Source organism: Centroberyx gerrardi, chromosome 6 (assembly GCF_048128805.1).
Source record: "Centroberyx gerrardi isolate f3 chromosome 6, fCenGer3.hap1.cur.20231027, whole genome shotgun sequence".
Lineage (NCBI taxonomy): Eukaryota > Metazoa > Chordata > Actinopteri > Beryciformes > Berycidae > Centroberyx > Centroberyx gerrardi.
Window position 1 is genome coordinate 27,936,454 of NC_136002.1, and position 15,623 is coordinate 27,952,076.

Below are 15,623 nucleotides of genomic sequence, written 5' to 3' on the forward strand. Positions count from 1 at the left end.
CCCTCATCCTGCATGCCAAAAGTCAATCTGAAACCACAAGCACCAGTAGTGGAGGGCATTCCTAGAACTACCTTGACTAATGCTGCCGAATTAACCACTCACCACCCACCAACCTCAGCTGCAGATGCAAATGTCAAGTTAAAAGCCCAGTGCCAACCTAAGGACTCTAAATTACCAGATACTGTTAAGGCAAAGAAAAAAAAACGCAAATCCAGAGCATTATATCAAGAGCAATACAAGAACGCAGAAAAGGAGGTCAATAAACAAGAAGAGATAGATGGGAATGCTGGGCAGGACAAGAAAGAAAAACCAGAGGAGCCACCTGTTGTCCCACCTCTAGCTCCTGAACCCCCAGCCCGTCTCGAGAGGCGCTGGCACGCTTTCACCGTGAACCATTCCTGTTCCCACAAGTCACGCTGCCGACACAACGATGGAGCAGGTTTGCCACCAAACGTCACAAAGTGGTGAGCTACACATCAAACTTCAAACTGTTAAACATGGTACACTGCTGATGTCTAAAGCAGTGGTTCTCAACGTGGGGTCCGGGGACCACAGAGGGTCCGCAGCAAATTGATGAATTGTTAAACTTCACCATTATTTCATTTACAAGTTAACACAATAAGAGAATGTAGAAGAATGACTATTTTGATCATAGTTTAACTGTTATCTCTCTACCTACAATACAGATAGTCATGGAATTCTGGACAAAATCATGAATATTCTCAGATTTGGGTCTGAGAGACAAAATCTCATCAATTGGGGGTCCGTGGCCCTAATGTGGACTAAATAGGGTCCTTGATATGAAAAAGGTTGAGAGTCACTGGTCTAAAGATTATGTGCAAATCGTCTTGTTCTTTCCCATCGTTTCTCTTATCCCCTGTCCTAATTCATTGGTAAAATCAGTAAATTACTACTTTTCCCATCCCCTTCACAGGTTCAGTGTAAGCCGGAACTACCTGTGTGAGCCTCCTTGGGTCACCACGGCAACACTTGCAGCTTGTTTGGCACAGAGAGAGGCAAGAGGGATGGGATTCTCGCCAGTGACAGGAGACATCTAGAATATCCATGACTGACATTATTCAAACATACCAATGATTTGTTTTGAAAACAGTTTTAGTTAAGTTCCTGTCTAAATGGCATGTTTGCAAAGAAAGCTACAGTTGTTGATCAAATAAAACTAAAATGCACAATTGTTCAAAAAAAAGTTTATTATTCTGTATCATTTATTTCAGACAAATATTTGCATTTCCAGATCAATTGGATTACAAACCATCTAGGGAGGACGAGACATTACCATTTAGAAAACACTCGCAAACTTCAATGGCAATTCTCCGTCAGTTGCTAGGATACAAGGCAAGGGCAATACATTTCTGTGAGCACTACTAAGGAGAAAATGAACTTTGTATACAAAAAGAGTTTGCTTATATTAGGGGAAAAGCTGTTTGCCGGTAGTTTTGTGTGACAATCACAGGATGGTGATTGAACAAAATCTTGTAGTTGTTAATGAACCGAGAACCATGTGTGTCAAATGCAGTGGCTGGACTTAAAGTTCTTGTTTTCTTGTTATAAGCTGGCAAAGACCCATAAATGACGAAATATTAAATGCTGGACAGATGGCAACTTGGGTAAGATACAGTAATTAAGTCCAGCACTTAAACCTTCCAATTTCTTTCAAAAAGGCAGATATGTAGAAGTTACTAAACAGACTGTTCACATAAGTGACACTTTGTTTACTTAGGAACCTCTATCCTTTAAAATGAAACACATTGCCAGACCTGCAGATAATGAGGAAAGTTTAAGAATTAAGAAACAAAATGTTGATTGATTTTTGAAGTTTGGGCAACAAATTGACCAATCTGACCAACAAATGAGCCCATATCCCTCAGCGAGACTGCATTTGAGCTGCCTGGATGTATACTGTATCGGCTGTGTGTGTCTGTACACGTTTGAGTGTGTTCCTGGGGGCGGATTACACAATCATTTCCAGCTGCCGTGCATATTCGATGACCTGTTGTGCCAGTTCTGTGGAGGGGATGGTCACCTCTTCCGTCCGCTGCTGCTGACTGGTGAAAGAGTAATAGCCATCTGGGCTCTGACTCCATCCCCTCTGAAATTGGGGGGGGGGGGGGGGGGGGGGGGGGGGGGAGAATCAGCTTTGTGTGGTAATTTTGTTTCAATGACATTAAAACTGCTTTTTCATGATACCAGGAACAATTTAACAGCCTTCAGTTGTTTAAATACTTTACCCAAAAGGAAGCAGCCAACCAACCAAAATCGTATATGCAACAACTTGTGTTATTTGTGCATATTGGTCAGTATCAAGATTACGCTAGGTTCCCCAGATGCATGTTTCACACATACTAATGTTACCAATGAGCATAGAACCTACTATGCTGAGTCAGCTGTAGAAGGCCTACAACCCAGGCGATGGACTTCATCTCCCCTCCCGTTAAATTTGAATTATACAAATATAACATTTTTCTATTTATCTTGATACACCAGAGAAATCTAATGCTTTATTCTTGTTTCAATTCAATCTCTATATTCAGATTATGACCAAAAAACGACCCATCATTTTAAAGTTCACTTCCCAAATGAAAACATACGTACCTTCTTGGCATACTCTGTCATCTTCTTTGGGGAACTGAAGAAAAGCACGCGGGTGGCTTCATTGAACTGGATCTGCTCATACGCCTTCTCTATGCAACCTGCAATCTCATCACTGCAACACAAAGGTCACAATTTAAAGACAATGAAAATAGTCTTATTCTTCATATCTGCCGATTACAGTATAATCAAATCCATATATCATGAACACCAGCTCATGCACATAAAGGTGAAATTTCAAACTACAACAGGCACTGGCCCTGGAACAACATATCCTGATAATATGGCAAGGAGCACGCCAGGGAGCCAGAAACATTAGGCTACATTTATCTATTTTGTCAGACAAAAACCAAGAAGAGCATAGGTTATAAAACATGTGCAGAGGACTTTGTCAATGCAAAGAGTGTCAAAATAGTTTACCATAGCAATCCTTACCGAATAGTGTCAAGCAGAATATCTATGAAAAAGGTGTAGCTCTCAGCAGGGATGTTTCCTTTGGCAAGAAATACCTTGTTGTAGCTTCCCTCCATCAAGTACTGAAAAGAATAGAAGAGGAAATAAAAACCATGGTACTTAAACACGAATTAACTGATATTTTTCAGATATTACATGCAATGAAAAATATATATTTCTAATATTACATGTAATTAAAATAGAAAAAGAAGGGAATAGGTATTGGTGAATTCTACAGGACCCTTTGCTTATTTATACACAAAAAAAAGAATAAAAGAAAAAGCATTTAACATTGCCATCGGAAATTTTATATTTATGCAATATTCTAGGGTAATTTGCAGTACCTGCTCTAAGGAAACTGGGTGTCTGATGTATACGTTGGTCTGAATGTCTCGTGCGCTCAGCCTCTCGAGTTCTGTGTGAAACTCAGACACACGATTCTGTGAGAGCAGGAAGAGCAGGTTCAGCCCAAGCAACTGGTGCATGTAGGCAGCTTCAGGCAGCTCATCCCTTGGTGAAGAGGGAAAGAGAAGGAGGGATGTCAGAAAACACAAGTGACTGATATTTAACAGTATCTGAGAGCACACGGAAGTGAAAAGGTTACATTACTTGTAGTCAAAGTAGTAACATTTGAGCTGTGCCATGTATCTCTCAAAGGAAGGGATGTCCTTCTTGAGGATGCTCCACAAGGCTCCAATTTCCAGAACATCACCTGAAACATAGTTAGAAAGCTGTCTAAATTAATGACATTTTGGTTTAGCCCTGATACTGGCTTGCCAGGAGTAAAAACATAAGCTTAGTCAATCAACTTGAATTACCACGAATACTCACGAGCTAAAATGAGCTGCTGTTTAGTAAGTGTGGTCCCAGTGGTAGGCAAGAAGTTCAACTCCAATAAGGAAATCTGTAACGAGAAGTTTGGCATTATTTTCCGACAACATTGCCTTGGCATGCAAAGTCAGTGTGATGCTTCTGTAGGCCTAATGCTTAGTCATGACAAAACATGATAACATCAAAGACTCAAACCTGCTGTCAACTCTACCTGCAACAATGACTGGCGAAAAAAAAACATCACCTCACAGCGCAGCTAACAGAGCGGCTTTTTAAGTTAGCTCACAATAACATGTACATTTTATTGTAATGTTAGTATGTTGCGTAAACGATTACACCGAGACAGGCAAACGCCCATCATACCAGTAAGGTAAGAAATTATGACAAAGCGCTAAAGGGCCAAAATGCTGTCTCTATTAGCTAACTTTTGTCCTGACTCCTGACGTTTCTTTGGGAAATATCAGTTCCAGGTTAACGCTATGGACGGTTCCATTAGCAAACGTTAGCATTGACAAGACGGTGGGGTTTGTCCTCTAAAAGCAACATTACAGTCGTAACACAAACCTGTCTGGGTGAAATCATCTAATCGTATAGAAAGATTCATTTCCCAAACATCGGCATATAGTTAGCAATGAGTTACATATCATCTGCACATTTTACTGTCGTTGTATGACAATCTAACGTTAGCGTAACTAGCCTAAGTAAGCTAACAGTGCTAGCTTGTCTTCCTGAACAGTGTCGTGGTTCGACTAAAAAAACACACAAAACATATAGCTACTTAGATATGAAGCTCTACCTTAAGTTTGCTCAAAAGTTCTCCGCATTTGTTCAGGTTTGGGTTTTTCTTGTTCCACTCTGCTTTCAATGTTTCATACAGCCCCGCTGTCTCTTTCAACGCCATGGTGATTCTGCAAAATATACGACACCGGCCACCCGAATACGTTAAATTATTGTCGTAAAACACTAGTGTTGCCATGCGCTGCTTGCTTTCAGACGGCAGATCAAGATGGCGGCATTTGCTGGAGAGCGTTGGCTGAGTGAATTACCAAATCATAATATTTTTAGTAAATTACGAGAGAAGCTTGATTCAGAACCCAAAGCAAATGACAGAAGGATTGCTAAAAACCTTACCTTCTGTTTGAACGGAGACTTCTTCGTGTGGAACGACGCAGACCGCGCGTTTCACACAACCAATTTGAGACAGCTGAACTCGGAGGAGAGTCGTGGGAGCGGGAATTACCAGACTCTGCTGTGCATCAATCCACCTCGCTTTGAAGTCTGTCAGGTGCTGCTCAGTCCGACGCAGCACCACGTCGCGCTCATCGGGCAGCGGGGAGCCTCGGTGCTCGAGCTGCCGCAGCGGTGGGGCAAGAGGTCCGAGTTCGAGGGCGGACGGAGCGAAATCAACTGCAAGACCATCCCCGTGGCCGAGCGCTTCTTCACCAGCTCGGCGTCAGTGAGCTTGCGGCAGGCGGCTTGGTACCCCAGCGAGACGGAGGAGCCCCACCTGGTGCTGCTCACCTCAGACAACAGCATCCGGTTCTATGGCTTGAAGTCGCCCCAGACTCCGGCCAAAGTGCTGTCTGTCTCCCAGTCAGAGGACGACAGCAGTGTCCATGCTCCGGTGCGTTCCTACGCAGCATCTCTCGGCGAGATAGCAGTGGCGTTTGACTTCGGACCAGTGTCGTCAACCCCTCGGCAGCTGGCAGCTCAGTGCTCCAAAGAACTGCTGGTCTACCCTCTATATATCCTGTACGAGAATGGGGAGACCTACCTGAGCTACACTAACCAGGCAAGTGGTTTGGGTCTCAGTAAACCCATCGGGCCCCTCCCCATGTACCCCGCAGCAGAAGACAACTACGGCTATGATGCTTGCGCAGTTCTCTGCCTGCCTTGTGTGCCCAACATCCTGGTAATCGCCACAGAAACGGGTACGCTCTATCACTGTGTGGTGCTGGAGTCAGAGGAAGAGGAAGACACAGGGGCGGTGGAGAAGTGGATCCGAGGCGCGGAGCCAGTGCCGTCTCTCTATGTTTTTGAGTGTGTGGAGCTGGAGCTCACCCTCAAAGTAGCCACAGGAGAGGATGAGGAGCCCCAGGAGCTGGACTTCACCTGCCCAATCAGACTGCACAGAGACCCCCTGTGTCAGCACAGGTACCACTGCACCCACGAGGCAGGGGTACACAGTGTGGGGCTAACCTGGTTCAACAAGCTGCACAAGTTCCTCCAGTCAGACGAGGAGGATAAGGACAGTCTCCAGGAGCTGGCGGCTGAGAAGCGCTGTATTGTAGAGCACATCCTTTGTACTAGACCACTGTCAACCAGTCAGTCAGCTCCGGTGCGCGGCTTCTTGATTGTATCAGACCTTTCTCTGGGCGCCACCATGATCTGCATCACCAGCACCTACGAGTGTATCCTGTTGCCCCTGCTGAGTTCCATTCGGCCCCCCTCTCCTCCCCTGCTCTGCTCCCGTCCGGGTGCGGGCTCTGCCAGCTCCCCCCTGCGCGGACTGGCCGACGACTCCTTCGAGCAGCACATCCGCAACATCCTGGCACGCAGCTCCACCAATCCTCTCGTACTGAGGGCGGGGGACAAGGACACGCCGACGCCGCCTCCAGAGTGCCTGCAGCTCCTCAGCAGAGCCACGCAGGTCTTCAGAGAAGAGTACATCCTCAAACAGGACATGGCCCGCGAAGAGATGCAGAGAAGGGTGAAACTCCTGACGGGCCAGAAGAACAAGCAGCTGGAGGAGATGGCTCTGTGCAGGGAGGAGAGGAAGAGTCTGAGAGAGGCGGCAGAGAGGTTGGCGGATAAGTATGAAGATGCCAAGTATCGGCAGGAAGCCATCATGAACAGGGTGAAGAAAGTGCTCGGTAGCCTGCGCAGCCAGCTGCCCGTCCTGTCAGACAGCGAGAAGGACATGAAGAAGGAGCTGCAGACCATCAGCGACCAGCTGAGACACCTGGGCAACGGCATCAAACAGGTGAACATGAAGATGGAGTACCAGAAGAAACAGGTGGATAAGGGTGTAACTCCGGCCAGGACGACGGTCTCGCTCAACGCCCACCAGAAGAAGTGTGTTCAAGGTGTCCTCAAAGAACACGGAGAGCAAATCGCTGACATGATGAAGCAGATCAAGGACATCAAGAACCATTTCAGTTTCTAAGACTCTGCAGACATTAATGAAGGCTTCATTGCTCTGCAGACAACTGGAAGAAAAAAAGACTGAGCAGCTCTTTTGAATATAGTCGATGACGAAATTTGCCCTCATCTGACATTTAACTGATTCTTTTTTGGGAAGCTAGAATCAGTTAGTCAGAAGAAGAGAATGTGTCGTGTGTGGAATGGGTAGTTGACATGAGATATATTTTATATACATGGATGTAACCTATCTTTTCTACTAAATATGTCTTGTTTGTCTCTTTGAGGGATAAAATAAGCTTCCCTACAGTTCCTGCATGACATTGGTTGAATATTTTTTACAGAATTTTCTCTAAATGTTTAAGGTTTGAATCAGTGCTTTGGTCAGAAGGACAGAATGTACATTGTGTGGAATGGGAAGATAACATGGGGAATATTTTATATGGATCAATCTAAGCTTACTAAGCTACTATAATCGACATGGTTTGCTTACTTCTTTGGATATAAAATAAACTTTAAAATTCTGTGTAACTAGGAATGGCTGTTTGTTTTTTTGTTTTGTTTTTCTCTCTGATTGGAACTACTGATGTCAAGGCAGTCTTTGTTCATATCCGACTAAATCTGTGCCTCCAGCCTACCATCTACAGTTTTTCATGGTTTATTTATTGCCATTTCTTGTTTGAAAAGACAAAATAATACAGAACAACAGTCAATAAACAATAAAAAAAAATAAAAAAAATTACAACTTTTAACTTAAGCAATACATACACCCAGAGACAAAAAAGAAAAAGTAAAAATGGCCATTACAATAAACATCAGGTATTGTTCCCACAACAACCTACCAGAGCAGTGACTATACAAGGCTTGTAAGGTAATCGGTAAATGGCTGCTATACAGTGTAGAACTTGGTAGAAGAACCTTTTACAGTATATCTAATTTCTTCCAGAGTTAGAAACTGTAATGTATCTCTAACCCAGTGTTTGAAAGATGGAGGGGAGGCTTGCTTCCAACTCAATAAGATCAGTCTCCTCACCAGAAGAGTGGCAAAAGCCATACAATCTAACTGTGCACTTAAAAAGGTGTTGTGTTCTTTTTGAATGCCAAAAGCTCTCTTAAAGGATTATATGTCTATCAAATATTTTAGAAAACGCATCAAAAATAAGTGACCACAATACTGAGAGTTTTGGGCAAAGTTAAAACATATGGGCAAGGGTTGCGGGTGACTGTCTGCATCTATTACAACTGGCATCAACTGACATATAGGCCTACATCTTTGAAAAACAAGCTTTTGACAGATGGAGCCTATGACACTAGTGTTTTAATGTTGTAATGTGAGGATTCCTCTGTCCACCAGGGGTCGCCCATCTCCAGACTTGTCCTCAGTTTTCCTTCCACTGCAGGGACCTTAGTGAGGAATTCCCCACGTAAACACTGTGTGACGTATATGGAGACCCCGGTTTAGTTGAGTAAGCTTCATTGTTGGGGGTGTCTGATGTTGCTAATGGTCCTCTGTTGTAGCTTAGGCGTAGGCTGCTTGTATTCATGTGTGAGTTTTGCCCCATTTCTGTGGCAGTACTGTGTAGCTCCATCCAAGCTCTTGCTTTGCTTTTGTGCAACAAATGTGGAGTTGGCATATGACTCGGTAAGGCCTAATTGTGTAATAGGCAAACGCTGTTCAAATTGCTGTGGGGAAATTTTTAGGATATTTGATTTATTTCACTCTCTAAAATGGGTTTGCAAGCACTGATTAGCAAGTATAAGAGAAGAAAAGTTCATTTTCGGTCAAGAGACATTCAAAAAAACATTTCTGCCGGTCTCAGTGAATTCTTGTCATCTTACCTGGCAATTTTCTATCTTTCTCTGCCTCTCTTTCTCACACTCAGCTACATAGGAGAGGGTGTGGTTTACTGTAGGTCTGGGTCAGGAACACTCCAAATAGGGGGATGTTGTTAATCTCTTTCATAAAGGTACAGTGTCTAGATACTGTGCATGAGCCTAAGGAAACTTAGCGGACCCTAGAAAAGGAGATATTAATAACTCTCGGGCCAGCCCACCACATTCTTCGCAACTGAGTCACACTGTAAACCAGAGAGCAGGGAGGAAAGGGGTGGGTTGCCTCTGTTTCTCATTTGTGTTTCTTTCCATGGAGGAGTGGAATAGGGAGGCAGGGAGACCACCCCTTCTTTTCGCAAACCTTGAAAGCCTCATGCAAAACACACAGACTGCGCACGGACACACACTGGTACTCACACCACATAGTTTACATAGGATAAAGCTCAAAACCAAAACATATACTGGCTGGTAGGTTAAAGAGAGTGCGAACACAGAACTGAAAAGGGATAAGGAAGTGCGTACTGTATGGAATTGTGTGTATATGTGTGTGTTGTGTGTGTGTGTGTGTGTGTGTGTGTGTGCGTATGTGTGGGAAAGAAAGGGCGATGGATAGAGGGAGCGAGACGGGAGAGCCATGGAAAATGGTGGTATGGGGATTTGGCAGAGTAGAGTGTGAGTCACTGTTTATCTGATCTGTCACTGAGAGACCAACTGAGCATTATATAAAAGAAAAGCATGTGAAAGGAAAGCCAAATGAAATGCTCTCAACTAACTTTCAGTATTTGAATGTATTACTATATACAATATAGATATTTTTATGTAATACTGTAGAATCACTATTCGCTCACTATTCTTTCAAACTATTTCTAAATCACTGCTTAAATAAGAGATACAAAACAGACAACCCACAGTCAGTACATTTTATTTGGTTATGATAATAGTTAACATGGGAACAGTTGGTGGAGCTGTGTACAGTAGTCAGTAATAAATCAGTCATGTTGAAAATTTCATCATAGCATGTGACATTCATTTATACAACAGAGAGGTCTTGTTCCTCTACATACAAAACAAACAGCAATAATTACAAAATATAAAGTGGATGCACAAAACGGCGGAAAATCGTGTGGCATGTAAAGCATTAAAGTAAAACGCATTCAGGGTTATTGGATTTGCATTGGCAGTTTGTGTTGAAAACGCTTCAAATACATCGGTCGAGCAAAAAGAAGTCTTTCTACATGATTAGAAAAACGGTGTCTCTCACTACAGTACAAGATCATACCCTCATTGGAATGACCAGAGCATCAAGTGGCAGAATCTTACTCTTTATCGCCAAATATAATACTGTGCCACTTTTGGTCTAGTCATTGTAGGAATGTTAAATTGGAAAGATTTAATACAGAAAGATTTTGTTCTGTATCCTTTCGAACATTGTAAATACAAGTGGTGAATACTGCTTGCTTAAGAGTGCGCCAGCCTTTATTTACCTCTGCTCAGCAAACACTAAAGTAGATATTTTTAAAAGCACATTATAAAAGCAAACTTCAGGGCGCCAAAGAGAAGAAGCAACCAGACCTGGGTGACTTTTTAATAGAAATCTTTTGCACTGAGCACTTGTTTTAGCCTCAATAGCTTGCCTAGATTGCCTTACGCTTAAATATGTTCCATTGTGCAAGATCAAAATCAGTCCCAGAAAATCAGCCTGAATCCAACTCGCATAGTATTTTGACACGGGTCTGGGGGGAAAAACAAAACAAATAGAATAGAAAACAGTAGCATACGTGTGATAGCCATTAGAGGAGAGTCTCTCTCAGCTCCAGCGACATGTCTATGCATCTGAACCCTTCTGCCTGCGCTTGGAGGGCGGGATCAGGCGGCTTGGGAGCTCAGGGGGTAGACCATGGCCCTCTAGCTTGACCTCAATCAGGTGGCTGGCCAGGGCAAATTCTTCATCATCCAGCATGCCGTCGCGGTCTACATCTGACAGCTTCCAGATGCGACCCAGCACCGAGTTGGGCAGGCGGGTGCTCACCATCCAGTCCTTCGCCTTGGTGCCGCTCAGCTTCCCCTCATTGGGAGCGAGGTTGTAGAAGATCTCATCATACTTGGGCTTGTCTTTGGTCACCACCCAGTCCTCCTCCTCTTCACATCTCTCTCCATTCTCCACAGCAAAGGGGTCCCCCTCTGTGAACGGCCCACCGCGGGTCCCCAGGAAGGCTCCACCCTGCACCCCTGGCTGGTCCCCTGCCTCCAGCTCCTCCTGCCGCAGGAGGGGCATCAGTTTGGCGATGTCAGTGGAGAGCAACTCATCCAGAGCTGCCATCAGATTAGGCTTCAGGGTCTTGAACTTGGTAAAGTCATGAACCATCAGTTGCTCCTTAAGAAAATAACAAGGAAGGACCAAAAATATTTATTAGCCAGTAGGATTAAAACAGAGGACATTTCAATGGCATTGTACTGTTTTAAAGGTGTAATGGTGTTGTTAAAAAACTCCTACTACATAACTGCACACAAGATGTTCCAACAGTCTCAGACTCACCTGCATTTTAGTACAATCTGGGAAGTCTCCAGGAGAGATGTGGTGCTGCAGCTGGATCTTGGAGAAAATAACTGGCAGCTGGTAGATCAGATTCTTCTTTTTATTGTCTTTCCTGAAGACAGAGGGCATCTCCTGCTTCAGATAGCTGATGATGTGGGCGTGGACCTGGGATACAGAAAAGCATGATGGTTTTTAAAATGCAAAGTCTCTTATCGACCAAGCAGAGGTTAACCAGTAGTTGAATCCACTTAGTTTTTAACACTACTTATATAATATTACTATACTGCTACAATACACATTAAGTGAACACATGTTGACAAGACAGAAAAACACATGCACACTGAGTCACCCACCCTGACCAGACGCGCCCTCTTGACCAGATCATTGAGCTTGCGCAAGGCCGCATTCCGGGGAAGGTTCTGGATATCGGCGAACAGGTCCTCCTCCTCCAGCTCAAACAGCCTGCGGTTATCGGGAACCAGCAGCGGCTCAGACCAGAAGGAACCGATGTAGACGCGCAGCACCTCCGGGGTGCCGAACACCTTCCCCAGGGACCACATGAGCGCGCCGTACACACGCATCAGCTGCTGGGTGCCCACCATATCGGCCTTGTTGAGCACCACACGCAGCTTGTCCTCGTTGCCCTTCAGTGCACCGATGGCCTCGGAGAACTCATCAGATATCTCCAGCTTATGGGCGTCAAACAGCAGGATGATCCGGTCCACGCGCTCCGCAAACCAGCGCAGCACAGCTGGGAAGTCATAGCCTGTTCGGACAGACGGGTTGCATAACTAAGATGTTCATACGTCTAAATGTGCAGTGTGCAATACGCACAGAACTAGAGACAGACACACACACGGCAGGAGAGGGGAGAAGGTCAACATAGACACAAACCCTTCACACCTCTCATCTATGTCTGTCACACCCACAACACCTTTGTATTCCTGCCTTCATCGGCCTCAGAAGAGATTGTCACCTTCTATAGCTTCAACCTTAGACATGATACCATCATGAGAAAACAAGACCTTGACTTAGAATAAAATAGAAATGGGCTATCATTTAATTATATAATTTAACAAACATAGTTTCATACTTTTGAGGTTTTGTTTTCACCTGTACCAACACGATCTTAATGTAATCTTGTTAGTTGCTCATGCACATTGACTTAAGTGAGGGTTGAACAAAGGGTGGATGAATAGAAAAGTGAATAACTATAGATAGATGATGATGCATGAAGATTATTTAGTCTCAGCAGTACATTCTTCCAGATGCGCTGATGGCATTTTTGTGCTCTCTCTGTTCCTTATTACGTTTTTATTGCTGCTCTATGTACTGCTGAGAGTTGCGCTTGCCCTGCTGCCAAGTGTTATTGTGACAGAACAGGTCGGTCCCATGTTAGCCAGGTGTGACAAAGGAGATGAGTTTGTGAGCTGAGGTTCAGGGATGTGTCTCTGCAGGCCCCCCATGCCCTCTCCTCACCTTTGCCACCTTTCTCACCTCGGCTCACTCTCTGCTTGGCGCCGGACAGGATGCCCGGTGTGTCGATGATGCTGATACTCTCCAGGACCTGGTTGGGCAGCTGGGCACACTGGAACCTGGCATTCATCAGCAAGACACAGGAACACTCACACACACGCGCTATACAGCACAAGTTGGAGTTCACATCTACCCAGGGTCAGTGAGGTCAGATTTGGTTAAACACTCCCTCAAAAACATGGAAGGAAAGAATGCGAATCATGTGAAATGGGGCAATCTGTTATCATAGAAGCAAATGTGATCTAAGGAGCAGATTGGAAGCTGCCCCCTCCACACCCCTCCCCTCCCACTGCAGGCCATTGTGTGGAAGCAGGCCTCTCAATGCTCTGGGCTTCCTGAAGGAAAATGACCACTACTGCCAGAATCAAACAATAAGGCCCGCTAACGATGTGTGGCTTAGAACAACACCAGCACTTCCTGTAGCTTATGAGCTTAACGAGCCCACCGGTTCCCAGAACAGGAAGTCAAAGCAAGAGGAGAGACGCAAACACGCTCGCAAACACACCCTGCTGAGGTAGAGAGGGACTCCCCTGGAAAACTGCTGTCAGAACTTTACTGCCTTTTCTGTGGAACACTATCAACAGGAGCTCTGTGTGTTCCTGTCACTTCTGGCCTGTCTGTTCTGCACATAGCATGTCTCCAGCAACAGACTGGCCTCTATTGTAAAACACATGACTAACATGATTCTGTTACAGTTTACATCAATGGAAAAAAATACACATAGAAAACTGGCAGCCCAGACACTAAACAGAGCAGGGGAAAGAACTTGAGTGTTATGTTCCTTATACAGATTCCCTAAACTTGCCCAAGTCTGTGACTTCATTTATTTGACTTTGCCCGAGGGGCTGTAGAGCCCTCTGACCTTGTCTTTGAACTTGTGCACACTGCAGTTCCCTTCTGAGTACATTAGCTTTCATCACCCTCTCGGGTGATATCGCTCCCTTTCTCCATTTTTCCACAAATAAGGCAAGTGCCTCCCCGCTCTGAAATTTGGCACAGGGACTTGAAATTCCATGGAGCAAAAAACTGGCGCACATTTTCTGTTATCTCTCCTTCCCTGCTCTGCTTCCCTCTCGGGGTCCTCTCACACAGCCTCTCCATTTCACACTGTTATCCTTATCTGGCTGGCTCCCTCGGTGGAATCATTACACAATACAGTGTGAACGGAGTCCCTGCACTCACCTGTTGAGGAAGGTATTTCCAAAGGGGTTAAGCTTGCGGAAGGGCTTGTTGGGGTCGACAATAAGGGCGTTCCCAGGGATGACGCCCTCCACATCTCCATGCATGATAGCAGTGAAGCAGTCAGTGGTGGGCTCAGGCCCCACCCTGCTCCCGGGAATATCCTGCTCCAGTAAATACCTGTCAGTCACAGACGCAGCGGTGCAAGTTAGTTCACTTGCACTGAATAGTACATCTAGAGAGCATTAGTTATAAATTGGGGCAATTTATGTTTTTCACTTGTGATACCTAGATAAACATAGCGATCACACTATTGTGTCCAAACTAAATTCATAGATTTGTATATTTTAAGTATTTGATGCTGAGCTGTAATGTCTTACTTGATGAAGGTTGTCTTTCCTGTGGAGTATTGTCCCACAACCAGCACCATAGGCTTGTTATCAAAGTCTGCATCCTCAAGGCTGGGGGAGTGGAAGTCATGGAAACCATAATACTGCTCCAGAGGCAGCAGCTTCTTACGGTACAGGGACTTGAGCCCCTCTGTCACAGTACGGATCACCTCAGGCGTCTTCTTCACATCTTTCCGCCCCCAACGTGACATATTGATTGACTAATGGAATGCAGGGAGCTTCTTAAAAAAAATCAGTGCCCAAGTTGTGTCTCTGTCTATAGCTATATTTCCTGTGGTCGAACCTTGGAAAGCCTTCAGGTGTTTCCTGTATTTATTGTGAACGTTGCTCACTTGTCCTTGGAACCACCTCTGCACACGCTGAAAGGAATGATAGGGCTGATGTTTCGTCTGAAGACTGTCTTCCCCTTTGAAAAGAGTCACCACACTGACTTCTAAAAGTCTCTGAAATGTAGACAGAAAAGAAGAAAAGACACGTAGAGATCAATCCAAATGGTAAAAGTGTATTAATGCCCAACCGCTCGGTGATCAAAGTAGACTTAACAGTGCAGTGAAGAGGGGCTGCCCTTGTCTGAACTCATGGACGTGGAATCTGGGGAAAGCTTTAGCCCACAGGAGACTGCAGAGCATTGTCAGTGCATGCCTGGAAAAAGTTCGTGTTCACTTTGGAAAACACGCAAACCCAGCCCAGCGTCCAGATTTGCCCAGGCACAGCTCATTTCTTTACAGTGAAATGAGTAAGACATTCCTTTTTCCCCAGTGGTTCTTCTCAGTGGAACGATAAATGTGTGAATGATTATCAATCGTTCACACAATGAAACAGGGACAGCATAGACCGATCACCACACACTGAGGTAGTCTATACATGCACAGACACATTCAACCCATTTGTCGTGATCTGTCTGTTTTTTTCTTTTTTTTTTTTACCTCACTCTGCGTAGACAGCAACTCTAGATTAGGTATGAAAGGCTTAGTAATATGGCTGTTTGGTGATACAGTCCAAGAGCTCACAGCTTTGTCCCTGCTTATTAGAAGTGGACTGATACAAGGGCAGAAAGATAAGACACACATCAGCAGACATTAACTCATCTGTGGAGA

General features: G+C 44.8%; 3 protein-coding genes across 4 annotated transcripts; 1 reads left to right on the top strand and 2 right to left on the bottom strand.

Annotated features, from left to right (window-relative positions):
* Window positions 1–1,190: 1,190 nt before the first annotated feature.
* Window positions 1,191–4,814, bottom strand: psmd8 (proteasome 26S subunit, non-ATPase 8). Its single transcript, XM_071912518.1, has 7 exons — window positions 4,688–4,814; window positions 3,892–3,964; window positions 3,670–3,772; window positions 3,405–3,570; window positions 3,043–3,143; window positions 2,611–2,722; window positions 1,191–2,107 (listed from the first exon to the last, which is right to left on the bottom strand). The coding sequence occupies exons 1-7, from the start codon at window positions 4,790–4,792 to the stop codon at window positions 1,970–1,972; spliced, it is 798 nt and encodes a 265-aa protein (XP_071768619.1). The 5' UTR covers window positions 4,793–4,814; the 3' UTR covers window positions 1,191–1,969.
* Window positions 4,815–4,896: 82 nt separating this feature from the next.
* On the top strand, window positions 4,897–7,562 carry nup88 (nucleoporin 88). The gene has a single exon (XM_071912532.2). It carries the CDS (start codon window positions 4,898–4,900, stop codon window positions 7,055–7,057), a length of 2,160 nt encoding a protein of 719 aa, XP_071768633.2. The 5' UTR covers window position 4,897; the 3' UTR covers window positions 7,058–7,562.
* A 2,209-nt stretch (window positions 7,563–9,771) lies between these two features.
* Window positions 9,772–14,765, bottom strand: ehd2b (EH-domain containing 2b). Of its 2 annotated transcripts, none has more exons than XM_071912516.2 (6): window positions 14,497–14,765; window positions 14,120–14,296; window positions 12,899–12,996; window positions 11,755–12,167; window positions 11,402–11,566; window positions 9,772–11,239 (listed from the first exon to the last, which is right to left on the bottom strand). In XM_071912516.2, the coding sequence occupies exons 1-6, from the start codon at window positions 14,715–14,717 to the stop codon at window positions 10,691–10,693; spliced, it is 1,623 nt and encodes a 540-aa protein (XP_071768617.1). In that variant the 5' UTR covers window positions 14,718–14,765; the 3' UTR covers window positions 9,772–10,690. The 2 variants fall into 2 exon arrangements, with proteins under 2 accessions (XP_071768617.1, XP_071768616.1); XM_071912515.2 differs by having other exon boundaries at window positions 12,881–12,996.
* Between the last annotated feature and the right edge of the window lie 858 nt (window positions 14,766–15,623).